Genomic DNA, 27,553 nt, shown 5'->3' with positions numbered 1-27,553 from the left:
GGGCATCAGCTCTGCCCCCCACCCCAGAGTGTGTGTGGGGGGAAAGGCAGTGGCGAGGGGGCCCTTTCTTTGGCCTCATAGAAGGAAATACGTGCCTAGCTGCTCTGATACTCCTTTTGCAAAATGGGAGCTGGTGTGTGTGTGTGTGTGTGTGTGTGGTGTGTGTGGTGTGTGTGTTTACTTTTTCAAAAACTAACATATAAGCAGAAAAGTGCACACATCTTCATTGCGTCACTTGGATTTTCACATAGTGTGCATACCACCCAAGCCTACCCCCAGATGAAGAATAAGAACAGGGCCAACCCCTAGAACACCCCCCACCCCCCCTCCCCACCTCCCACCCCACCCCTTCCAGCCACCACTCCCCACCCCTTCAGGATTTAACTGCTTTCCTGACTGGTGGCTCATGACTCATTTCGCCTGCTTCTGAACTGGGTGTAGATGGCATCCCACCGGGTGCCTCTGCCCTCTGACTTCCTCTGCCCCGCCCCCCCGCCCCCCACTATATTCGCAGATACAGTGACATAGTTTGTGGTTGACTTGGAACACCTTTGTCTTTTCCGGCACCTAAGATGCTTTTAGTAAAAAAAAAAAAAAAACCCACAGTGGTTAAAGAGGAGAGGACGACACTCGATGTGAAAGACGGGGCCGTCGTTGGTTGGTAGTTTCAAAGCGCCAGGAGAGAAGCGTCTGCTCTGATTGGGGCGATGTGTGCCTTTGGGACCTTCTAGGTTTTGATGATTTTTGGTTGTAACTGTTTACCTTTTAGCTTTATTTAGGGAATCCTTCGTTACGGTGATAATGCTTGGGTCTAGGAGGGATGCTAACTCCCTTTCTGGTTTTTGGACAAGGCTGCACGCGAGCCATTTCTTCCTATTTTCCATTTGGTAGAAATTGGGAAGATTGGTATGGAAAAGAGAGAGAGAGAGAGAGGTGTCACTTGTATTTCTGATCTGGTGTCTTCTGCTTTTGCTTTAGGTAAAATGTCTGTTCCAGGATCCTACCAGGCGGCCGCTGGGCCTTCCTCGGTGCCAACTGCGCCGCCATCCTATGAAGAGACGGTGGCCGTCAATAGTTACTTCCCTATGCCTCCTGCCCCTGCGCCAGGGCCGACCACGGGGCTGGTGACGGGCCCGGATGGCAAGGGCATGAATCCGCCAGCCTACTACACCCAGCCAGTGCCCGTCCCCAACGCCAATGCAAGTACGTGCCACCTCCCGCGCCCCCTTACCTGTCTTCTTCGCCCTCCACCCTGGCCTTGGGGCCCCTGCGAGAATCAGGGGAGCCACAGAGGTGACTCTGCCTAAAGTCCAAGTGAAGTGCCAGTCAGTCTGGCCTGACCCCTCGCCCTGGAATGTCACTTCTAGTCTTCTGGGTTCCACCTCTGGGGTGGGGGTGGGGGGCTCATGTCTTCTCCCCAATAAAGCACAGTTTATGAGCTTTCCCACATCAGCCACAAACCGATCTTTTGGTGCTAACTGCCCACCAGTCATCCCAGAGGAATTGGGGAATGGGAGTTTGCGTTCAAAGGCCCCTACCCTTCCTGCTGACACTCCCTGGGACAGACCCTGCCCCGAGGCCAGGGCTGGAGTGGGAGAAGGAGCAGAAACAACTGGGAGTTAGGAATGGTTGAGCAGGTGCTGTCCCAGCCTGCTTCCCTGCCTTCTAGCTACTTCTTCATGGCCTTATCCCTGGGGACTTCCCGCTGCCCAGGTGCGCCCAGGTGCGCCCAGGTGCATAGGTGATTCAGTATCACAAGCAACCGAGAAGGGAATAGCCAGCTCAGAGACTAGGCCAGTGGGTCAGACTGCCTGGATTCACCTAACTGCCTGGTGACTCAGTTTCCCCTCCTGTAAAATAGGGCTCATCAGGTAACTCCTTCAGTGGGTTGTTCTGATGAAATGAAGTTCTCTGAGGAGTCATTTGATAAAAGTGAGCTCTTGTCCCCGGGCTCGAGTAACTTTGACGCTATCACACAGAAGAGAACAAGTGACTTCAGATCATGCTCTGATCAAAAATTCATTCTGTACCAAAAAAAAAAAAAAAAAAGACTTTTACACAGTTTACATGTAGGTGTTATAGTATGCTCAAATACTGCTTTTTCTGGAAGGAAAGACTTCCTAGGTCTTTCTAGGACAATTAAGTTCTGAGAGCTAGTACAATAATTAATTTCCCCTAATACACAGATTATAGAAACGGCATTTCAGCACCGCAGAGAGGAACAGAAGGGAGTCACTCTGACAGAAATATGAGCTTAAGCAACTTTGCCAAAACGCAAAAACATTCTGAATGCTTAAGGACTTCATGATTTATATCACTCTGGGCTCTCCTCTGGTAACCGGGAACGCCTGTACATGTTTTTCACATAGTTTGCTCTTTTTAGCACTATTTTATATCTTTGTTTCATGTATCAGCTCGATTCCCGGACTCGTTGCAAAGCCTGGGCCAGTGTTCCCCGGCTTGGTACCAACTCCAGCCCTGTCCTATTGGACCTATTAAGGAGTCCGGAGCCACGTGTGAAAGGAGGGGAGTGTTTCATCGAGGGTTTGATCTGGGTTCGCTGTGACCCAGAGTGTCAGGTTCTTTACTATCCTTCTCTCATGGGACCCTGGCAGCAACCGTGTTACTTCCAGTTGTAAAAAATAAAAGAGTTAAATTGAGATACAATTCCCATTAACTCCATAGGGTTCACTCTTTGAAGGTGTCTGATGCAATGGTGTCAGTGCAAGCATCGGCGCCAATTCCAGAATATTTCCATCACCCCAGAAAGAAACCCCGTCCCCATTAGCCACCCCTCCCCATCCCCCCAGTCCCTGGCAACCACTAATCTATGGATGAAGAAAATTGAGGCTAAAACCCTATAATATCACTGTTTCTGGAATTACTATCTGCAGACCACCTTTATCGAACCACACAGGGAGCTTAAAGAGCCTTCTGGGGACCCTGCCCCAGACCTGCTGACTCAGCCTGTCTCAGCGGTAGGGGCTGGGGGTGGGTATAGGGCCCAGGAACCTGCATTGGCAACATTGGCAGTAAGTTCCCCACCCGATTCTGTGGTCAGTGAGTTTGAAAGCCTGGTCGTGCTGAGCCAGACCCCCGCTCCAGGAACTCCTCCCCATCTCATGTGGCAAGGGGGTCAGGGGCATGCAAGCCCCCCAAATGATAATGCTGGAAATCTGCCACTGTTTTGGTAAAGCACACATAAGGTAAATTTGTCACCTAAATTTAGTGTCTCTTGGTGTACAGTTGAATGGCATTAAACACATTGAAGTGGTCTTGAAACTGTCACCACCATCTCTTTCTAGAACTTTTAAAGATATTTTAAAAATTTATTTATTTATTTATTTAAAGATTTTGTTTATTCATGGGAGACAGAGACAGACAGAGACAGAGACAGAGACACAGGCCGAGGGAGAAGCAGGCTCCATGCAGGGAGCCCGAAGTGGGACTCGATCCCAGGACGCCAGGATCATGTCCTGGGCCGAAGGCAGGCACTAAACCGCTGAGCCATCCAGGGATCCCCCTATTTTTACAATTTATTCATCAGAGAGAGAGGGAGAGAGAAAGGGAGCGCAAGCAGGGGGAGGGGCAGAGGCAGAGGGAGAAGCAGGCTCCCTGCTGTGCAGGGGGCCTGATGCGGGACTCGATCCGATCCCAGGATGCTGAGATCATGACCATGACCAAACCAAGGCAGGTGCTTCAAGGACGGAACCACCCAGCACCCCCCCCAACCAGAATGTTTAAATCTTGTAAAATTGAACCTCCAGACCCAGTAAACAGCAGCTCCCCGTTGCCCCCCCCACCCCTTCCTGGCACCCACCATCTCCTCTGTGAATTGGATGACTTGAGGTGCCTCCCATACGTGAAATCGTGCAGGCCTTGTCCTATGCCTGGCTCGTGGCACTCAGCACAACATCCTGACGGCTCATCCGTGTTGGAGCGCGGGTCAGGGTGTCCTTTTAAGGCTGAGCGAGCCTCCGCCGCGTGGGTAGATCCCATTGTGCTTAGCCATTTGCTCACCTGTCCGCGGGCACCTGGGTGGCGTCCACCCTTTGGCTCCTGCAAGTGGTGGGCGCACCAGCCCCCGTGGGGACCCAGCCCCCCCCCATCCCGGGTCGTCTAGCGGATGCTCTCTCCATTCACCGATCGCCTCTACCTGTCCCGCCAGTCGCCGTGCAGACCGTCTACGTGCAGCAGCCCATCTCCTTTTTTGACCGTCCGATCCAGATGTGCTGTCCTTCCTGCAACAAGATGATTGTGACCCAGCTGTCCTATAATGCCGGTGCCCTCACCTGGCTCTCTTGCGGGAGCCTGTGCCTGCTGGGGTAAGTCCCGGGGCCCTCACGGACCCCAGGCTCCTCCTCCTTCCTCTCAATCTGTATCACATCTATCTGTGTTGCCCCCCCACCCCTGTCCCCAGCACCGCAGGTTGGCAAGCTGCACCCCCTGACCTCTGCCGTTGATGCCCAGGGCACCCACCCCTCCCTTCTGGGAACCACTGCTCTTGAGCCCACCAGCACCTAGAAGCTGCTGTCCCCCCTCTGCCTGCTCAGACCACTCCCTGCGTGCAGGGCCTAGCACAGCAGCCCCCTGCATCTGTCGAGTGATACCCTGAGCAGTGTCTTTTTTTTTTTTTTGGAAGGATTTCACAACCGAGTTAATGATAATAATGTTTGCCTGACTCTGAGAGAAGCTTTGAACAACGTGCACGTTATAATACTTGATAGCGATCTCTTTGAAATTTTTTTCTTTTTTAAGACTTTATTTATTTGATAGAGAGCACAAGCAACAAAAAAAAAAAAAAAAAGAGAGAGCACAAGCAAGGAGAGCTGCAGGCAGAGGGAGAGGGAGAAGCAGACTCCCCGCTGAGTGAGGAGCCCGGCATGGGGCTCCATCCTAGGACCCCAGGATCATGACCTGAGTCAAAAGTAGACACTTAACTAACTGAGCCACCCAGGCGCCCCTCTCTTTGAAACTTATCTTTTTATGACTCCAAGTATTTTTCGCATTGTCTACACAGGGAAAGTGTATGTTTATGTCTGCACCAAGGGTAGTATATTGCAAGAAATTATGGTTTTTGTTCTGGAGAGATTTGAGGGAACGCAGTTTAATTATCCGCCCCCCCCCCAAAAAAAAAAAACAAACAAACAGATAAAGGCAGCCTCTTTATTCCTGGCCTGGGAGTCACTCAGAAAAACCACATGGGCTCTATTTTTCTCCCTCGAAGGAAACGGTATCTGTGCATCTTTTTTTTTTTAGGAGCCCTGGCCTCTTGTACAACTGGCGTGTTCCTCATTGGTGGCTTAGCTCTAGAAGGAACGGTGTTTCTCTTCCTCATTTCGAAGAGAGAGGCTCAAAGCCCTGGAGAGCTTAGCTTCCTTGAAGACACATGTTCAGTGGGGTGGAAAGGAGACCAAACAGGTTTATTGGCACCTGTTTCCCCGTCCTGCCCACGGGACTGCAGTGATGGCTGACTTCTTCAGCCCCTGGGCAGGAAATGTGAAATAAAAGTTCATCGTCCTGGGACATTTTTGTATTAAAACTCATTTTTATCTTTGAAAACTGGGGAAGGACAGGATGAGAGCTATTGAGGGTCAGAACTATTGAACGATCCAGCTCTCAAATCGAGGCAGCTTTTCTGTCCCTCCCTTCTTTTCTTCCTTAAATATGGTATTGTGGGTTCTAATCCTACCTCTCACTGGTGTGTGACTGGGCAAGTGACCTCAGCTCTCTGTGCTCCAGTTCCCTCCCCTGAAAGCTGGAGGTATCATGGAGCTGTGTTTGTAATGCAGGAGAGCCAAGTAAGGATTAGTGCTAAGGCACTGTGGCTGCCCTTTCTTGAACTTGGGTAAACTTAGGCAGTAGGAGGAAATTCTTTTCATAAGATTGTTTCCTGGTCAGGCTGCATCCTGTTTCTGCTTTTTGTAAATCAATGTCTTCCTGTACATAGATGATTTTTAAAAAATTGAATTATAATAAAAAAATTGAATTATAATTGACATACAATATTCTATCAATTTCAGATATACAAGATAGTTATTTGATGTTTTTATACATTATGAAGTCACCATGATAGGTCTAATTACCATCTGTCACCATATAAATATTACTATATTATTGATTATACTCCCTAGGCTGATGTTGATTTTTTTTTTTTAAGATTTTATTCATTTACCTGACAGTGAGAGAGAAGGAGCACAAGTAGGAGGAGTGGCAGGCAGAGAGGGAGAGGGAGAAGCAGGCTCCCTACTGAGCAGGGAGCCAGATGCAAGCCCGAGAGCCCCATATGTGCTCAGATGTGGGCTTGATCCCAGGATCCTGGGGTCATGACCTGAGCCAAAGGCAGATGCTTAAATGATGGAGCCACCCAGGCACCCCTAAAATGTTGATTTTTAAAAAATTTGGGCAAACATTGGTCATAAGGCTGTGGGGGTGCCCCCAGTCACAAGCCTCAGGTCACCCACACTTTTGATGACCAGCTATAAATGGAGGGTCCTGTTATTCCTTCCTCACCTTTGATAATTTGCTAGAATGGCTCACAGAACTCAGAAAGACCCTTTCCTTGCATTTATCAGTTTATTATGAAGGATACAAATAAAACAAGAGCTAGATGAAGAGATACATAGGACGAGGTCCAGAGGGGTCCCCAATGCAGGTACTTCTGTCGCCGTGGAGTTGGGGTGCACCACTCTCCTAGCATAAGGATGTGTTTACCAATCCTGAAGCTGTCCGAATACAGTTGCTCAAGAGGGTTTATAACCCGATCCCAGCCCCAGTTCCCTCCCTGCGGTCTGTGGTTGGGGCTGAAAGTTCTAACCTTCGAACCACCGTGAACCAAGGGTCTTTCTGGTGACCAGCCCTGTCCTTTTTTTTTTTTTTTTGTGTATTTTTTTATTGGAGTTCGATTTGCCAACATATAGTATAACACCCAGTGCTCATCCCATCAGGTGCCCCCCTCAGTGCCGGTCACCCAGTCACCCCCACCCCCCGCCCACCTCCCCTTCCACTACCCCTTGTTTACCAGAGTTAGGAGTCTCTCATGTTGTGTTACCCTCTGATTTTTCCCACTCATTTTCTCTCCTCTGCCCTGGTGGCCTTATTAGCATAAAATCAGGTGTAATTGAAAGGGGTTTGGTTTGAATAACAGAAGGCTCACCTGTCAGCTCAGGAAATTCCAAGAGTTTTTTGGAACTAATTGCCTGGGAACTGGGGACAAAGATCAGATCTATTGTCTTCTACCACAGGCCACCTGCAGGTCCTGCCTGGGTGTGTTGATAGTGGGTTACTAGATGAAGAGAAGTCATTTGGGGAATTTTGTTCCGTCGTTGCTGTCAGAAGCAGCTTCTACACCGGGAAGAGTGATCAGTCTAGACACCAGGGTTAGTAAACTCCAGCCCATTTTAGTTCTGTGGGAACATATCGCACCATCTGTTTACAGATTATCTATGGCAGTGTGCAGGCCTCGGCAAAACAAGGCCTGTGTTGCCTAAAATGTGGACTAGCTGGCCCTTTACGCAAGAAGGTCACTGACCCCAATCTAAGAGTGACAGATGCTCAGATGACCCAAGATTTGAAAACACACCGAGGGCAGTGTATCCGAGAGCAGTCCTGGCATTGGCTGGTGGCTTCGTTTCCTCGGGCTGCCATTCCCAAAAACCACAATCCTGGCGGCTTAAAACAACCAAGATTTATCTTCTCCGGATTTTGGAAGCCAAACGTCCCAAGCAAGGTGCTGCGCTGCCCCTGAAGGCTCTCAGGAGTGCAGAATCCTTTCCTTACTGCTCCCAGCTTCCGGTGGCCTGGGTGGTCCCTGGCTCCTGGCTGCCAGATTTCAATCTGCCTCTTTGCCCCCTCCTGTCTTTCTGTGTGTCCCCTCCTCTTGGAAGGACATCAGTCATGGGGTTGAGGGAGCCCACCTGGACCTCCCAGGATGGATCCCGTCTTGAGCTCATTCATGACACCTGCAATGACCTTGAGTCCAAGTAAGGTCAGAGCCATAGGTTCAGAGGGGTCAGGACACCTGACCTATCTTTTTGGTGGCCACCATCTGAAACTGTTACAGAGAGTAACACGCTCCGTGTGTGGCTGTTTTTTATTCTTCAGGTGCATCGCGGGCTGCTGCTTCATCCCCTTCTGTGTGGACGCCCTGCAGGACGTGGACCACTACTGTCCCAACTGCAAAGCTCTCCTGGGCACCTACAAGCGTTTGTAGGACTCGGCCAGACCTGGAGGAAGCTGCGTGCTGCCCAGAGTGCTCTGCAACCCTCACCCGGCCCCGTTCCACCTTGGTGGCCTCATCTCTCCAGGGGCTCCACCCTCGTGTCTTCTTTTTGGGGAAAAAATATATCGCAAAAAGTAACACACCTCCAAAAACCCCAGAGATTGCTGCTTGGAGTCGTGCGCAGGACATGCAAAGACATTCACCTTGAATGCTGGTTCCCGCCTGCCGTGACCCCAAGGCACCCCACCTTAACTGTGACTGTCGCCCCTGTCTGAATATCTTCGGGTGGTTTGCCATGGGCCAGCTTCGTTTACTGGCCTCCGTGGGCCTTCCTGGGGGTGGTCTCAAACCGAGAAGCTGCGGCTTGCCTTATTTTTGAGACTGTCCTGGCCCGCAGACGGCCGGCCCCACCTTCAGTGCCTGCCACCATGTGCATCTGTTCCCACTTCCGATGACAAAACTCTTGCCTTAGAAACAAAGGGCTTGCCTCTCAGAGCCTTTTCGTTAGCACACAAATTCACTTTGATTTTTTCATTCCTTCTTTCAGCATAAGGAGGAACAATTCACACCCACCACATTTACACCCTTGAGATCATTAATACATGCTAGAAACATGTAGGGTCGGGTCTTGACCATGGATCTTTTCCTTGGTTCTCCGCACCAGACCCTCAGCCACTTTGCACGAAGGGCTTTTTTTCTAGTAGGGGAGTCATTTATATTCACCATTTTTATGACCCCCTTTGGGTCTTAAACACCTTTGAACATAAGTTTGGAAGGAGGGATTTATAGAACCATTTTTCTTAACTGTAGGATTGTTACTACTTTCCTACTTCCCACGGAAGGCACTCTTTTTTTTTTTTTTTTTTGGTTCTTAACAGAAAAAGCAATGGATGATTTTTATCCATAGCCTCTATGTGGGTTTAGTGCAGTTCTACAAAAACCTCTATAATGGAACTCTTCAAGTGGGACCCCTTTGGGGTTCCCAGTGGTGTGTTTAGAGAAACAGAGGAAAGCACAGTGTGAGCATCCAGGTACCATGGTGCTGGAGAGCTTGGGGACTTACCTGTTTCAAAGGAGTTTGAATTCTGACTTTATTTTTCAGAGATACGATTTGTTGTATGACATCAGAAGACATGATTTCTAGGACTCAATCAGCAAATCAGAGTTATCGTTTAGCTGCTGCATCAGCTTTGAAATCAAGATAAAACTGGGCTCGAGTTACAAGTGTCCCCATTTTGATGATAATAGACACAGAGAATGCACATGAATAATAATACATAGAAAGGAAGCCTAGACCTGGAACACACACACACACACACACACACACACACAAATGTGTATATTGGCCGAAAATTATAGTTGTAACCAGTGATCCAGCTTATTCTTTTGATATTTTGAAAGTCCCAGTAATTATTTTTGCAATGAATACGGATACGACATAGTCCTTTGGTGTTACCTGCTTTTAAAAAATAAAGTCTTAAAAAAAATAAATTAAAAAATAAAATCTTTGGTTCACTCGGTGAACTATTTATAAGTTCTTATGATGTGAAGGAAATCTTGTGTTTTCCAGCCACAAAGAACCTTTACTTGTTCCATAAGGGTAGAAAACCTCTCGTGATTAAAAACGTCAGACTCGCTGAATATCCTTCGATGTCAAGATGACCGATGTTGATTCGGGTGGATTGCTAGCGAGTCCGACTGGGACGTTAGGCTGTTGGAACCCACCAGGCATCATCTATGGCAGCAGGCCACAGCTTTCAAGTTTTGAGAAAATGCACAGAAGAAAGCGGTCCTCATTCATTCTGCAAACAAAACATGCTTTGTTAATTGATCCGGGGCAGTTGTGAGATGCTAGAAGGGGGCATTGTAACTGGCCGGGAATGTGAATGCCATCAATCCTTTTCCTACCTGGCGATAAAGCTTCATTTTTCAGAAGGCACAGGAGAAGACCATCATCTTGGTGTGGCTAACGTTGTCATTTAGACCCCAACTTGCACAGTCCCCCCAAAATTGCCGCTCACCCGATCTTGTTTGTGTCTTTTTCCTTTTCATTTGACAAAATGAAGGCCATGCATATTTAGCAGTTTTGCTCAGATGGGGGTATACAAATGGTCTCAAGCTGTTATTAATTACATATGCAGAGTCTGCAAAACAACAGCCCTATTTCAAGGACCATAAAACCTACTCTGTGGAACTAAAAATAAAGTCAGATGCCCAGAGTAGGAAGCCTCCATCCTTCATTCCCTTGTATTTTTTTTTTAATTTTTTATCATTCCCTTGTATTGTTGAGAATGCAGGCTTACTCCTATATGGTTGCAAATCAAAAGGATCTTTTGGAAATAAAAAAAAAAAAAGGATCTTTTGTTTAGTCTCTGTTCATCTGGGCTTTCAGAGTTAAGTTTGTTAACATGGAACCACTTTCAGGTGATGCAAGACCTTTATACCTACTTGGACCTCAACGAAGAGGGTTACCAATTTAAGCCTCAAATGGCTGTGTGTCCTGTTTTTCCTACTGTGAGTCCGTCTGGGAGAGGTGGGCTTCTCCAGAAGTGGTGGCTTGTGTCTCGTTAACAAAAAGTATTCAGACAGAGCTTCTATTAGAGCCAACTGGAAGCACATGACTGCTTCCTGGCTGACCACGGCGCTACCCATGAAAATGTTTTCTCTGGGACAACTGGCTTCCCAGTTGCTACTGAGAGCTCTTCTGTTGGGCGCCGAGCTATTCATCAGTGCAGCTTCATACTCACACAGCTTGGCTTTGCTTTTCTCCCCCAGCGACAGTGTCTCATGTGCAGGATGTTAAATCCTCCTCTGACTTTCTGGGCTCAAAGATCTCCGTTGGGAGTAAATGTAGATGTTAGAATTTTTACTTCCCAAATTCTGATTTGCATTTTTGATCCTATTAAAGTTATCTCCTGCATGTATGACTCAAATGTTTACAATGAGCCGTCTGTTTTTCATAGGCGCATGAGAGAATTCTAAGTAGATCCAGCCAGGCGATGAAAGAGAGAAACCAGGAGTTTTTTCAGTTGGTGTTTTTTTTTTTTTTCTTTTTCTCCCCAGTCTAAGAATTTTAAAGAAACAAGATTCTGAGGCTCAGATTAACACACACACACACACACACACACACACACACACACAGTTAACAGCCAAGTGTACCGGCTTGCGTGTTTAACCGTTTTGTGTCCAGTCTCCACAATATTAGGAAAATGTTCATGCTTTTAAGTGCCTTTATTTCCCTTTGAAATAAGCTATTTGAGATCAGTTTGAGGTTCACAGCAAATCTGAGCAGAAAGTACAGAGATTTCCCATGCACCCCCTGTCCCCTACCCATCCCACCCGCCCCCTCCGCAGAGGGGATTTGTTACCAAGAATAAATCTGTGCGGACACATCAACACACAAAGTCCAGGGTTTCCAACAGGGTGCACTCCTGGCGGTGCACCTTCTATGGGTTTGGACAAAAATGTGATGCCATGTGTCTGCCCTTGAAGGATCCTACAGACTGGTTTCACAGCCCTGGACATCCGGTGGTCCATCCATCCTGTGGATTCATCCCTCCCTCCTCCTTAACCCCTGGCAACCGTGAATCCTTTCACTGTCTCCATAGCTTGGCCTTTTCCAGAGTGTTTCAGAGCTGGAATCATCCAGGACGGAGCCTTTTCAGATTGGCTCCTTGCTCTTAGCATTATGCATTGAAGCTTCCTCCCTGTCTTCTCATGGCTTGAGAGCTCGTTTGTGTCGAGTGTATTCCATTGTGCGGATGTACCACACATTCGAGGGGGTCTAAAGCTCTTGGTGGGCAGCGTCCCTAAGTGGCCACAAGCTGTTTCCCAAATAGGCAGCATCAGCTTGGTGTGGGGGCGTGGGGAGTGACTGCGTTCTAATAGCACAGTGTTGGTGAACCTGTTTGTAGGGTTGTGTGTGTGTGTGGGGGGGGGGGTCACCGTTCAAAGTGAGCACAAAGGGCAACATCTGGGAGTCTCTGGTCTGCCACGTGTGGTCTTGGCCTTGTTTCTCATGGATCGACACCTGCTGTACCCGGGGCCTCGTACAGCTGGGGTGCCAAACACAGCCCTGCCTGGTTAAGTGTGAGTGGTGGGCTCAGCACGGCCCTGCCCATATTTCTGGTGGCTTGTTGTTTTTTTTTTGTTTTTGTTTTTGTTTTAAGATCTTATTTATTCATGAGAAACATAGAAAGAGAGGCAAAGACACAGGCAGGTGGAGAAGCAGGCCCTACACAAGGGGCCTGACATGGGACTCCATCCTGGGACTCCAGCCCAGAATCATGCCCTGAGCAAAACCAGGCATCCCTCCTCTTTTTTTTTTTTTTTTAAAGATTTTATTTATTTATTCATGAGAGACAGAGAGAGAGAGAGAGGGAGGGAGGCAGAGACCTAGGCAGAGGGAGAAGCAGGCCCCATGCAGGGAGCCCGACGTGGGACTTGATCCCGGGACTCCAGGATCACACCCCAGGCCGAAGGCAGGCGCCAAACTTCTGGACCACCCAGAGATCCCCTGTTTTTTTTTTTTTTAAGCTGAAATTCTCCTCCATTAAAATGTCGAATGCCGTGCCATTTAGAACATCCACGGTGCTGCGCAGCCATCGCCCCTTCCAACTTGCAAACATTTTCATGGGCCCCACATACAGCTCCACACTGTGTGAAGCGCTCACGCCCCTTCGCCCCTCTCCCGGCATGTGGCAGCCTCTAATTTGCCTCCTGTGCCTCTGGATTGGCCTCTTTGGGATATTTCACATAAATGCAGTCATATGATCTCTGGCCTTTCCTGTCTGGCTTCTGTCAGTCGGCCTCCTGTTTTGGGGGGCCATCCAGGTTGTAGCATGTGTCGGCCCTTCACCCTCCTACTGGCTGAGAAACACTGTGGTATGGGGCTATTATTCCGCATTTTGCTCGGGCCGCTATGAACCACGGAAGCTGGCGTTCACGTTTGTGGGTTTCTGCGTGGACGGCGGTTTTCGATTCTCCCGCGGATCTGCCTAGGAGTGGGATTGCTGAGCTATGTGAATTCCCTGTAACTTTTTTGAGGAACCTCTCAGTTGGTTTAAAGAACTGTCTCCTACAGGGACACCTGGGTGGCTCAGCGGTTGAGCATCTGCCTTTGGCTTGGGGCGTGATCCCGGGATCCGGGATCGAGTCCCGCGTTGGGCTCCTTGCGTGGAACCTGCTTCTCCCTCTGCCTGTGTCTCTGTCTCTCTCTCATTGTCTCTCATGAATAAATAAATAAAATCTTAAAAAAAAAAAAGCACTGTCTCCTACTGCAAAGCTGCATCTAGCCAAAGATCCCCATTTTGAACCAACCTGGCGTGGAGAACTTTGTCATCTTCTGCTGCAAGAGCCATTTGGAGCAGCCCGGTGACCACAGAACCTGGATTCGGAGCAACCTGCACCCCGGGCTGGCCCGTCCCGACTCCTGGGCCGATGTGAACCCTATTCAGGCCTTCTGGGGCTCTCGATAAGCCTGGAAAAATGAGGAGGGGTGGGTGCTGCCCCTCAGCGGACCCTCTTTTGAGAAGATGCTACAGGTTCCAAAATAGAGTTCTCAGGTGCTGTTGGTCACTTGTTTACCTGTGCGCCCTGCTTGGGATACAGCAGTGAAGCCGAGCATTGTCCCCTCCCTTGTGCAGCTGACCACAGAAGGGGACAGAGAGACAGCAAATGAACCTAACGTTGCAAACTGTTTGAAGCCAGGAGGGAGAAGGCCGGGGAAACAGTGCAGGCCCACGCTGGGGGGGGGGCGGGTGCCTCATCCTCTAGAGGTCAAGTCCCTCCGATGTTTCCCTGCCTTTGGACTTCTATGCCCAAGGGGCCTGAAAGTTTGCTGTTCTGTGCGGCTTCCAGTATGGGGTGGCTTCTGGTGGGGCATGGCTCTGCCCACCTGCCTGTGGTCCTCAGAAAGTGGGACACATGCCCACAGGGCTGCAACATTCTCCTAGGTGTCTGCCCCTGAGGGTGGGGACTTCCCCCTGAAGCTGGGCCACCAGAGCAGACTTTGCCATCCTCAGACATTGTGGGAAACATTTGATGACCACTTTCAACTTCCATCGGGGAAGGGGGGGATTTCTATTGCTTTGTTCCCGGCACACCCCAGGCTGACAGAGGAGGGAAGGGCATGTATGGTAAGAACTCACACAGCATCTTAGGATAGTTCTCTCTCTCTCTCTCTTTTTTAAAGATTTATTTATTTATTTATTCATGAGAGACATAGACTGAGAGAAAGAGAGGCAGAGACACAGGCAGAGGGAGAAGCAGGCTCCATGCAGGGAGCCCGACGTGGGACTCGATCCCAGGACCCCAGGATCACGCCCTGGGCTGAAGGCAGACGCTCCACTGCTGAGCCACCCAGGCCTCCCTAAGATAGCTCTCGAAACTATATTTTACCTTTCTTGTTCATGTTTGAAATTAAAATGGTAGAAAAAAAAATCCTCATCATGAGGCTGGTGGAGAGGTTGTGGGCTGGGGTCTCGCCCTTCTGCACCTTCTCAACCCCAAAGCTGCTAGCACAGCATGGAGCTCCCGTGTATGTGTGTGTGTGTGTGTGTGTGTGTGTGTGTATGTGTGTGTGCATGTGCTGGCATCTCTACCATGTAATTACATGATTCTTTCCCCATATCACTGAGAGCCTTTCTTTGTGGTTGTACTGGTTAACTTTCCCTGCCTTTTTGCTTTTTAAAGTTAATTAATTATTTGAAAAATACTTTATTTATTCGAGGGACAGAGTGAGCACAGGGGGAGGAGCAGAGGGAAAGGGAGAAGCAGATGTCCTGCTGAGCAGGGAGCTCAAGGATGTGGGGCTTAATCCCATGACCCTGAGATCACGACCTGAGCTGAAATCAAGAGTCGGATGCTTAACCTACTGAGTCCCCCAGGCGCCCCTCCTTTGTTGCTTTTCTTTTAAAAAATATTTATTTATTTATTCATGAGAGGCACAGAGAGAGAGGCAGAGACACAGCAGAGGGAGAAGCAGGCTCCATGCTGGGAGCCCGATGCGGGACTCGATCCTGGGTCTCCAGGATCACACCCTGGGCTGAAGGCGGCGCTAAACCCCTGAGCCACCCAGGCTACCCCTTTTTGCTTTTCTAACTTGGAAACCTCCTTCGTTGTCATCATGCTACCTTTGTTTCTTAAAGACTTAGATCAGGTCAGGTGTTTATCAGTGACCAGACTGCATGTGTGTGCATGCATGTGCTGTGCGTGCGTGCCTGTGTGAGTGTGTGTATGTGAGTGCATGGGAGTGTGCATGCCTCAATGAGGGTGCTTGGGGTCTGGGTATGTGTGTGTTGGTGCACGGGTGGGTATGTCTGTGGTGTTTGCAGGGTGGCATCTGGGTGTCCCACCAGCTGTTGTGTCTGGCTCTGAGTGTGTCTCCTGGTGTAGGCAGGGAAAGAGGAACTGTGGAGCTGCCCCCCAACCCCCGAACCCATCCCTTGCTTTGGCTTCCTGGATGCGCCTTAGTCCTCTAGCTTGGGAGCCCTGCAAGGACTTTCAGACCAACCACCCCCAGTCGGGGGATCTTGAGGACTAAAGGGCCAGAATGATTGTTATTCCCTATATTTAAGCCTTTTGGAATATGGTGTGGGCATGGACGTTCCTGGCCTCCCTGGCCTGGGGCCTCGTCCATCGCTAGCCTCTTAGGCTTCAGGTTGGGGATTCCAGTGGGGAGAGACTCTTACTGAGACCCCCACAGTGGGACCAGCCCTGGCGATTGTGCTCCACCACCTCCCACACGGGGGGCTGCCCCTCAGAATCCCCCCCACCCCACTGAGCCACAGCCCACACCAATTGAATCAGAATCTCCAGGGGTACAACCAACCAGGCCTCCAGTCACCTCCCCACTGGGGCCCATGATACTTGTAGGGGCTCAGGGAATGCTTTGATTTTATTTTTCTTTAATCAGAAGGGAAAAGCCTGCAAATAATAATGAATACATAATAATGAATCCGACCTGGATTATATTCCTCTTTCTACCAAGGCAGTCTTAAAATGCACTTTTTTAAAAGTAGATTTATTTATTTAGAGAGAGAGAGCAAGAGCACGAGGGGCAGAGGGAGACGGGGAGAAAACTCTCAGCGGATCTGAGCCAAAACCAAGAGTCAGATGCTTAACGGACCGCACCACCCAGGCACCCCCAAATATACTGTTGGATATAATTTTATGAAGGGAGGAGCCCAGTGATGTCTGCACATGGCTTCCGTGTGCTCTCAGGTTACAGACCCTGGTCTAGGGTTTGGTTTTAGTTTCAAAGCTCTATCATTGGTGTGATAGACTCTGTCGTGCCTCTTTCACTCAGTAAGTGCTTACTGGATGTGTAACATGTTCCAGGGACACAGGAGCAAACAGATGCAGGCTGCTTTGCTCCTGGGGTTTTAAATAAGGATGCTATCATTTTAGGATCGCTTTGCATGTTATAAGGTTATCTTATCGGTTAATACTTCTTTGCATATTGTCTTCACCGATCCTGCCAAGCATGCTTCCAGAGGCAAAGGAAAAACTTCATCACCATTTTACAGATACAGTAAGGGAGACACAGACTAAGTGATTTATCCGGGGCCACTGAACAATCCATAACGAGCAACTCCTTCTGGTCCTAAAATTATCTCCCGCTGGCTAAAATACAGATCCCTGGGCCTCTTGCCTGGAGATTCAGATTCAGAAGGCCTGGGAGGGGCTCAGGAGTATGCTTTTTTTTTTTTTTTTTAAGATTTTATTTATTCATTCACAAGAGACAACAGAGAGAGAGAGAGGCAGAGACGCAGGCAGAGGGAGAAGCAGGCTCCATGCAGGGAGCCTGACGTGGGACTTGATCCTGGGTCCCCAGGATCACACCCTAGGCTGAAGGTGGCACTAAACCGCTGAGCCACCTGGGCTGCCCAGGAGTATGCATTTTAAAAAAAAAAGACATGGGGGGGCGGGGTTTCTAAGCTCCCTGGGTGGCTCAGTCAGTTAAGCATCCAACTCTTGATTTCAGCTCATGTCGTGATCTCTCAGGGTTGTGAGATAGGCTCTGCACTCAGCGGGGAGTGTGTTTCTCCTAGTCCCCCTGCTTGTTCTCTGTCTCATAAATAAATAAATAAATAAATAAATAAATAAATAAATAAACAAACAAACAAATAAATAATTTTTTTTAAAGTGGTCATCTAAGTGAGGTCATAACCATTAAAAAGTATAATAGGAGTATAACATACAATCAATAATATTGGAAAGTGAAGGGTAAAAAGCAAGGACCTCTGTACTAGCGTCTCTGGAACCAGGACAGTGCAGAGAAGGGGGGTAGTACAGGCTTGTTGACCTTTAGAAGGAAAAAGAAATGAAAGCAGCAGTTCCATCAGTTCCATTATAGGCTGAGTTGCCTACGATGTGCAGTGTGGTTGGGGCAAGTCATTTTTTTGTTTGTTTGTTTGTTTTTTTGGGGGGCAAGTCATTTAAACTTCCCTGGGCCAAGTTCCTCTCCTCTCTAAAAAGAAAAAGGCTGATCCTTCCAGCTCTAAGAGTCTGTCCTGGGGAATGGGCAGCAGGTCCAGGGGAAGGCTATGGAACATTCCAGAACAGGCTGGAACATGCTCTCGGCCTATCAGGGGCAAGGTAGGAAACTTCCCAAGACCCATGCTCAGCACCAAGCAGTAAGTCTCCATTAGGACCAGGCAGTGTTCAGTTTTGATGAGCAGGATTGGAATAGCCAAGCAGGTGAGACTCGGCCACAAGAACTGACCCCGTGGGTCCCCTTTCCACCATCGACTGCCGAGTGTGAGTCTCTGCATCGTGAGGACGGAGCCAGCGGCCACCTCTGCAGGTCACTGGGAGGCCCTCACATCCCTTTACAGGTGTTGGGGGGCCGCTTCCCCTGCAGTCTGCAAAGGCCATCATTGGAACGTCTCTTTTGCATTCATGGACCTCAAGGAAGGTGTTTCTTTCTCGGGTCATGATTAACGGAGCCCATTCCCTGGAAGCAGGAATGAAGAAATGCTTGGACGTGGGTTGTACAGTCCTCGCAGGAGCTCATTTATTACCTTGCAGGGCCCGGCAGCTGGTGTGACTAGAATACCAGACAGGTGTGCTTGGGTCCGGAGGAGGCGGGGCTGCAAGCAGGTGTGGGTGATGTAACTGAGACCCAGGCGAGGTGGCTGGTGGGGCTCCGAGTGGGGGGAAAGTGGGGAGGAAAGTGCTGGGAGGGGCAGGCTTCTGAAGAATTGTGCAGGCTCCACTGTGGAATCTCTTCCGGGCACCTGGGTGGCATTGGCGGTGGCTTTCAAGGTAAGAGCTTTTTTCAGGGGTGTGGGAAGGGGCAATAGCTTTATTTTATGGAGATAGAATCCACCCGTTTAAAGTGTACGACCAATGGGGTTTGGGGGGGTATATTCATAGAATTTTGCAACTGTCACGACAATCAATTTTACAACATCACCCCAGAAGGAGACCCCGTATGTTACAGTCGCCAACCCTCAATCTTTCTCCACCCCCACCCTCAGCCCTAAGTAATTACTAGTCTGTTTCATCTCTATGGGTTTGCTCATTCCCCACACTTCATACAGCGTGTGATTTGTGATTTTTTTCATGCCTGGCTCTTTTTTAAAAGCCTTATAAATTTATGATTTATTATTTTAAAAGATTATTTATTTATTTATTTATTTATTTATTTATTTATTCATGAGAGACACACAGAGAGAGACAGAGACACGGGCAGAGGGAGAAGCAGGCTCCCTGCAGGGAGCCCAACGCAGGACTCGATCCTGGGACTCTGGGATCACGCCTTAAGCCGAAGGCAGACGCTCTACCGCTGAGCCACCCAGGTGTCCCTCGCCTGGCTTTTTTCACTTAGTGAAGTGTCTTTAAGGTTCATCCAAGTTGGGGATCCCTGGGTGGCTCAGCAGTTTAGCTCCTGCTTTCAGCCCAGGGGTGATCCTGGAGACCTGGGATCGAGTCCCGCGTCGGGCTCCCTGCATGGAGACTGCTTCTCCCTCTGCCTGTGTCTCTGCCTCCCTCCCTCCCTCCCTCTCTCTCTCTCTCTCTCTCTGTGTGTGTGTGTGTCTCATGAATAAATAAATAACATCTTTTTAAAAAATTTTTATTTATTTATGATAGTCAGAGAGAGAGAGAGAGAGAGAGGCAGAGACACAGGCAGAGGGAGAAGCAGGCTCCATGCACCGGGAGCCCGACGTGGGATTTGATCCCGGGTCTCCAGGATCGCGCCCTGGGTCAAAGGCAGGCGCTAAACCGTTACGCCACCCAGGGTTCCCTAAATAAATAAAATCTTAAAAGAAAAGGTTTATCTGAGTTGCAGCAGCGTAAGATTGCAACTCGCCCGGTTGGCTGTTCAGAAAGAGAATTAGCTGTGTGCTATTGGTTAATAAAATGATTGCTTGTTAGTTTTTTTTTTCCTCTGCGTTCTTTGAAAATTTTTTTAATTATGGCAAACCAACATAGGGACTTTTGAGGATGAAGGGGGTTGCTTATGATTGTGCGAGACAGCAGGTGTGAGTGGGGGCCGTCCTCTGTGAACCTGAGGTGTGGATGCCTCGCTCTTGGGCCTGGTGTGACAAGGATCCTGCGGACCCTGGGTAGGGGTGCTAGGAGTCCAGCTCCTGCCGAAGACCCTGTGTGTGATTTTTTTTTTCAGGCCTGACCATCCCCTTCCAGCTCAGGGTCTGTAAAACAGCCTGACCCTTCTGTTATGGAAATCCCCCAACAGTGAGAAGACCCCCCTCCCCGACGTCTGGGCTGATCCATCTGAACCTCAGTGGGCCCCCTGTTCCCCGGGGGACAGTGGATAAGGAAGGGAGTCACACTCATCCCATCACAGTGAGCGAGTGAAGCCTTAAGGTGTCATTTTGGGCTTGCTGCTCTAGCTGGTTGCTCCAAATCTGGCAGCAGCTGGAATGGGTCCTTGGTGGCGTTTGACTGCGACATGGCATTTGCATAGGGAGGCCATCATCCTCGTTGTCATCATCACTGGTGTGTGAAGTGAACAATAGGCAGATAACCACCCGCTGAATGAGGAGGCACCAGCCACCCATATGGGGTCCTGGGGTCCGTGGGTGGGTAGTTCCCTCTGTATCAGAGCTCCCACCTTGGGGAAGTGAAACCCATGGGGTCGTTTTGATTGAAGATGTAGTTTCAATACACCCACACAAGGGAAGTGGAGTCACAAGATTCATTATGTAAAAAATGGGAGGGAGGGGCCCACAGTGAGTGGGGGGCTGGGCATGCCTCTGCTCCAGGTCGCCAGGGGGCAGGCACTGGAGAGCAGGGTAGCCTGCACCTGTTACTTACAGGTGGTGGGGGTGGAGGACACTGACTTTCCAAGTGCTCAACTCTATGTGGTGATGGTACAAGGTGCCCCCCTGGGGGAAAGCACGGTGAGAACTTGGGGCAGGAATCCGAAGCCGGGGTTCTCATCTTAAATGTGCAGATTCTGGGCGTTTGCTGGGTTGTCATATGGTCACATGTCTGCACAGCAACTCCAAAGAGCTGATTTCTCATCACAATTGACCCCACGATGAGGGATACAAGAGGGAAGGGTGGTCTTCGCCCTTGACATTATTACACTGTCCTTAAGAGTTTCAAGTCCCTGGTGCTTACCTGCCTTCTCTCTGTCCTGCAAAACATCCAAATGCCGCTTGTGTTTCTCTTCCCCCATTCTTCACTAGCTGCCAATATTGCATGCAGATTTCTTGGCCTTTCACCCATAAACAGTTAAAGCTTTAAAAATGTTGCCAATGATGCTTTTATAGTTTTTTTTTTGTTTATTATGATTTAAAAAATAATTTCTACACCCAACATGAGGCCATTGAACTGATGGTCCCAAGATCAAGAGCAGCAGCATATTCCTCTGACTGGGCCAGCCAGGCACCCCCATAAACAGTTAATTTTTGAATAAGCATCATATGCCCCAGAGCAAAATTCAACTGGTGCAGTGAGACCAGACTCTTCCTCACACTTCTGGCTCTCCAGCCTGGTCTCCCCCTCCCCGAGACAAAACCATAGTTACCAGGTCCTGGCAGCTCCTGGCCCACCGAGTTCTACACATTAGCAAGCAAACACATTTATTTTCTCTCGTTTCAATCTTTCAACACATGATGGTAGGTTCCCTGGAACCTTGATGTCACCGTACAAGGCCAGAGGGGTTTTGTGCAGATGATGAAGTTTACAGACCAGGATATGGAGACTATCCTGGATTATCTGGGTGCTCCCCGTGTGTCGAGCAGAATATGGTCCTGTAAACATGTTCCCATTCTGACCCTCAGACCCTGTGAATGACAAAAGGGACTTTGCAGATGTGACTAAGGTAAGGACCTTAAAATGGGGAGATTATTCTGGATAATCTTTCAGATGGGGACAGGGCCATAAGCCAATGAGTGTGGGAAGACTCCAGAACCTGGAAAAAGCAAGAAAAGGGGGTCTCCCCACTCAGAGCTTCCAGAAGAAATTGGCCCTGCCAACACCTTGATTTTAGCCCAGTGAGATCCACATCAGACTTCTTCTTCTTTTTTTAAAGATTTTATTTTTGAGTAATGTCTCCATTCAACATGGGGCTCTAACTTACAACCCTAAGACTAAGAGCCACATGCTCTGCTGACTGAGCCAGCCAGGCAACCCCTGCATCAGACTTCTGATCTCCAGAACTGTAAGAGAGGAATGCCTGGGTGGCTCAGTGGTTGAGTGTCTGCCTTCAGCTCAGGTCATGATCCCAGGGTCCTGGGATCGAGTCCTGCATCAGGCTCTCTGCAAGGAGCCTGCTTCTTCCTCTGCCTCTCTCTCTGCCTCTCTCTCTGTCTCTCATGAATAAATAGAACCTTAAAAAAAAACTGTGAGAGGAAAAAAAAATCCATGTTGTTTCAAGTCCCTAGGTTCGTGGTACCTTCTTACAGCAGCAATAGGAAACTCCTACTCCCAATCTATCTTGTGAGCCTTTGAAAGCAGAGAACTTTTTCTGGCTGGAGGCAGAAAGATAAAATAGAAGGAAATATTGGAAGCATGGTGGAAGTGCCTCAAGGGAAGCCCGAGAATGCACATGTGCAGCCTCTGGAAGCAAAGCCAAGCTCTCAGCTGGAAACAGGTTGATGCCCCGAAAGCCACAACATTGCTGAATTCAGCCAACAGCCTGAACGAGCCTGGAAGCAGACCCATCCCCAGAGCCTCCAGAAAGGAACACGGCCCTTGTTGGGTTCCATAAATGACACATATTTCCACCTGGTGGAGTAGTACACAGCTGTGAAAAAGAACAAGTGTGATTCATGATATACTATTAATGAGGAAAGCAAGAGGCAGAGCGTTGCACATGTTACGCCACTGTTCTATGTTAAAGAAAATATGGAAGGAAGAGAGATGTATTTGCTTGTAGATGTGTAGAATTCTCTGGAGGGATACACAGGAGCTAGTACCAGTTTGATCTCAGCCTGTGGGGCTGCAAGCAGAGGACCCAGCTGAGCCACGCTGTACCTGGACTTCTGGCTTTCGAACCCTGAGATAATTAGTAGGTGGTGTTTAAAGCCACTTAACTCATGGTACTATGTTATGATTGCAATGGAAAACTAAGGCATATTTCTAAAGGTGGTATCTTCTAGAATTGGGTCAGAAGGGATGTGCACATCAAATTTTAGCAGCTGCTAAACCGACCCATTTCTGCCCCACTGTTGTAAATGCCAATGCTTGCTTCCTCACACTGTAGTCGGAGGACCGTTTCGTCACCGAGTCCTGTGAGTCTGGTACATGAACAGGATATCACATGACAGATTAAAAAAGTTTTATTGAAGTGCAATTGACAGAAAGCAAACCATACATATTTAAAAAATCCCATGTGATAAATTTTGACATATGTCTATACCCTGTGAAATCATCACGGATTTAAAAATAGAGAAATCAAGATGGGAAACACATTTGTTACCCACAAAAGTTGCCTCATTCCCAATTGTAAGTTCACTGTTCCTCCACCCCATGCAACTGTCTGCTTTCGAGAATTGTCAATTTTTAGAATTTCATATAAATGGAGGCATATGAAGGATGTATGCTCCCCACTTTCTCCACAACCCTGGCTTCTTTTGGAATAATTATTGTGAGGTTTGTGCATACCAGTAGTTTATCTTCATGGCTGAGTGGTATTCCCTTGTATGGGTACACTACAGTGTGTCCATCAATTTACTTTTTTTTTTTTTTGAGATTTCTTTCTTTCTTTCTTTATTTTATTTTATTTTATTTTAGATTTCTTTGTTTTAGAGATTGAGTGTGTGGGCTTGTGAGGAGGGAGATGGGTGGGGAGGGAGGGAGAGAGAATCTCAAGCAGACTCCTCTGTTCAGTGCACAGCCTGATGTGGGGCCCGATCTCATGACCCTGAGATGATGCTCTAAGCCTAAACCAAGGGTTGGATGCTCAACTTCCTGAGCCACCCAGGTGCCCCATCCAGTCACTTATTGATGTACATTTGGGTTGTTCCTAGTTTTGAACTTTACAAACAGAACTGTATGAATATTTGTGTCTGAGTCTTTGTGTGGACTTATGCTTTGTTTTTTCCTAGGTAAATATCTCTGAGGGGAGTGGCTAGGTCATATAGGTATATGTATGACTTTGGAAGCACACCTGATAGCTTTATGTTGTGTGTCTTTGATGTCTGACGTACAATCTTATTTTTTTTAAGATTTTAATTTTTTTAAAAGATTTTTGATTTCTAAGTAACCTCTATACCCAACATGGGACTCAAACTCACAACCCCAAAATCAAGAGTTGCATGTTCTATTGACTGAGCCAGCCAGGCACCCCTGAGTCTCTTTTATTTGGATGGAAATCTATTGATGGGTTGTTTTCTGTGAACAGCGTGCTCATATGCTTGGTTCATTTATTGAATAATCTTTTTCTCCAACTGTATGTGATGCTGTTTTTATCACATGGTAACTACTGTGCATACTTGATTCCTTTCTGGTCTCTCTGTTCTCCAGTTGAACACAATATGGAGATGCTCAACCAATAATTTCCAACTCCTTTACTATGCCTAGGGATAAATAAATCCAGAGAGGTCACATGACTTTTCTAAGCTCACACTGTTAATTGCACAAGTAAAGAGATGAACTAACATTCCCCATTCCTATGCCAGCTTTTCCACTCAGCAGGGAGCAGGCTTTATTTCAAAGATAAAAGATGAGGCAAAAAGTTGAAATCATACAATGCCAGCTCTGAGATTGCAATGAAATGAAATTGGAAACTAATAATAGAAAGATAGCAGGAAAATTCCAAGTACTTGGTGATTAAACAATACACTTTTAAATAACTTGTGAGTCAAAGGAGAGCTCTCAGGAGAACCCAAAAAGTATTTTGAACTAAGTAAAAATGAAGACTTATCAAAATTTGTGGGACTCCAAAACAAAGCAGCCCAGATGAGTTTACTGTAAATTCTACCAAACATTCAAGGAGGAAATAATGCCGGTTCTCTATAATCTTTTTTGAAAGATAGAAGCAGAGAGGATACTTCCTGATTCTGTGAGGCCAGCATTAATCCACTACTGAAATCAGACAAACACATTATAAAAACAAAACAAAAAAGCCAAGCAACAAACCATAGGCCAATATCTTTCATGACCCTAAATGCAATAGTCCTCAACAAAATATTAGCAAATTGAATCCAACAATGTATAAAAGGAATTATACACCATAACCAAGTGGGATTTATCCCAAGTATGCGAGGCCAGTTCAGCATTTAAAAATCAATTAATGTTAAAAAAAAAAAGATCAATTAATGTAATCCAGTACATCAAACAGACTAAAGAAAAAAAAATCACATGATTGTATCAGTAGATGCAGGTAAAGCATTTGGAAAAATCCAGTACCCATTCATGATAAAAACTCTCAGTAAACCAGAAATAGAAGCAGAATTCCTCAACATGTTAAAGAATGTCTGCAAAAAAATCTACAGTTGGGGATCCCCGAGTGGCTCAGCGGTTTAGCGCCTGCCTTTGGCCCAGGGCGCGATCCTAGAGTCCTGGGATCGAGTGCTGCATCGGGCTCCCGGCATGGAGCCTACTTTTCCCTCCTCCTGTGTCTCTGCCTCTCTCTCTCTCTCTCTTTCTCTCTCTATCATAAATAAATAAATAAATCTTAAAAAAAATCTACAGTTAACATCATACTTAATGGTAAGAAACTAGAAGTTTCCCCACTGAGATTGAAAGTAAGGCAAGGATGTTCCCTCTCACCACTCCTTTTCAACATCATCCTGGAAATTCTAGCTAATACAATAGGACAAGGAAATATACAGATTGGGAAGGAAAAACAATACATCTGTCTTTCTTCCCAGATAATATGACCATCTATGTATAAAATCTGAAAGAAGTGACTAAAAAACTCGGAACTATTAAGCTATTATAGTAAAGTTGCAAGACACAAGATTAATATACAAAAGTCAATTGCCTTCCTATCTATTAACAGCAAACAAATGGAATTTGAAAATTTAACATCACCCTTTCTAGTAGCATTCTCAAAATGTAATATCTAGGTACAACCCTAACAAAACATGTATAGGATCTAGAGGAGGAAAACTATAAAACTCTGTTGAAAGAAATAAAAGAACTGAATATATATGCAAAAGATCCTAACAGACACCACACCAAAGACCTATGGATGACAAATAAGCACGTGAAAAGATACTCTATATCATAGGTCATCTGGGAAATGCAAATTAAATGATGAATTTTGTGTTATGCCTATTTATACCTATTTGAATGGCTAAGATCTGAAACACTGACAACATCAAATGCTGATGAGGATTTGGAGCCATGGGAACTCTCCTACAATGCCAGTGGGAATGCAAAATGGTGCAGCCACTTTGGAAGACGGTTGGTGGTTTCTTAGAAAACTAAATGTACTCTTACCATGTGACCCAGCAATCATGCTCTTTGGTATTTACCCAAAGAAGTTAAGAACTTATGTTCACACAACAGTGTCTGGCTAGCTCAGTTGGTAGAGCATGTGACTCCTGATCTTGGGGTCATGAGCTCAACCCCCATGTTGAGCACAGAGCCTACTTAAAAAATAAACAAACTGATGTCCACACAGAGCTCTGCACGCAGATGTTTATATAGCAGCATTATCCATAATTGCCCAAACTTGGAAGGAACCAGGGTGTCTATCGGTAGGTGGATGGATAAACAAACATGGTACATCCAGGTAACATTGGATATTATTCTGTTCTAAAGAGAAAAGACCTATCAAGCCATGAAAAGGTGGGAGGAACCTTAGATGCATATTCCTAAGTGAAAGAAGCCAACGTGAGAAGGCTACAGACTATGTGATTCCAAATGTATTACATTCTGGAAAAGACAAAAGTATGGAGACTGTGAAGACATCAGTGATTTTCAGGGACTGAGAGAGGGAAGGATGAATAGGTGACTCACAGGGGATTTTTATGGCAGTGACAATACTCCATATGGTGGAAAGATAGATACAGATCATTACACACATGTCCAAACCCGTAGAATGTACAACACCGAGAGTGAGCCCTGAGATAAAGTATGAACTTTGGATGATAACGATGTGTCTATGTAGGTTCTTCAACTGCATTAGATTCCCCATGGGGCTGGAGTCATTTGATGACAGGGGAGGCTATGCATGTGTGGGGACAGGAGGTATGTGGGAAATCTCTATGCCTTCCTCTCAATTTTGCTATAAATCTAAAACTGCTCAAAAAAATGAAGTCTTAAAAAAATAAAATAAAAAATGAAGTCTTAAAAAATATGGTGGGAGTGGCTCATCAAGAACCAAATCTTTTGTGAAATCCTCTACCCAGGTAAGAAGAGCTCACTGCACCCCTTACTGGTTCCCTACAGTGGGGTAGCTCTTGCCCAACCTATGCACAATTATGCCATCTTTTGATGGATCAAAATGAAGGTTTGTTAGTTTTCGTAACTCTGACTTGGGTGTGATGGGCCTTAATTTATCTTCTGCCTTAGTTCAGAACCAGGAGCTCAATCTCCAGTTATTTGGCAAGTGCAGCCTTGCCTTTTTTTTTTCCAAGGAGGAAACTGGACTTAGTTTTGGTGAGAGGATGAGGAGAGGGGAGGAGGGTTGTCTAGGAGGGTCTTTCTGTGCATCAAGTCCTTGAGTCCTGGTGCTCCAGCCAATGGGTTCACCAGCTTTTTGTCCAGTAACAAGAGAAACCTGGGGAAGTGGGACCAGAGATGCAGAGAGCTCTACCCTGGCCAGCTCCCATTGTAGGACGGGGTAATAGAATACCCTGCTAGTCATCAGAATGGTCTGGAAGGAGGTCCCCCTCTCCCCCTTGGGGGTTCTGATTTTCCAGGCCTAGAATATGATGCCACTGGGTTGACTGGGAACCA

The 27,553-nt window shown here is 47.3% G+C and overlaps 1 protein-coding gene across 2 annotated transcripts in view; it reads left to right on the top strand.

Moving 5' to 3' along the window:
- Positions 1 to 10,578, top strand: part of LITAF (lipopolysaccharide induced TNF factor) — a 30,395-nt gene extending 19,817 nt beyond the window's left edge. For both annotated transcript variants that reach the window (XM_072835808.1, XM_072835807.1), the window contains exons 2-4: positions 979 to 1,203; positions 4,169 to 4,325; positions 8,104 to 10,578. In XM_072835808.1, the coding sequence (XP_072691909.1) occupies positions 984 to 1,203; positions 4,169 to 4,325; positions 8,104 to 8,212 (486 nt within the window). In that variant the 5' untranslated portion in view covers positions 979 to 983 and the 3' untranslated portion in view covers positions 8,213 to 10,578. The remainder of the gene's footprint in view (positions 1 to 978; positions 1,204 to 4,168; positions 4,326 to 8,103) is intronic.
- The last annotated feature ends 16,975 nt before the right edge of the window (positions 10,579 to 27,553 follow it).

The sequence above is a fragment of the Canis lupus genome, chromosome 8, assembly GCF_048164855.1.
Source record: "Canis lupus baileyi chromosome 8, mCanLup2.hap1, whole genome shotgun sequence".
In the NCBI taxonomy this organism is placed as follows: Eukaryota; Metazoa; Chordata; class Mammalia; order Carnivora; family Canidae; genus Canis; species Canis lupus.
This window is presented reverse-complemented; position numbering and strand designations above follow the sequence as displayed.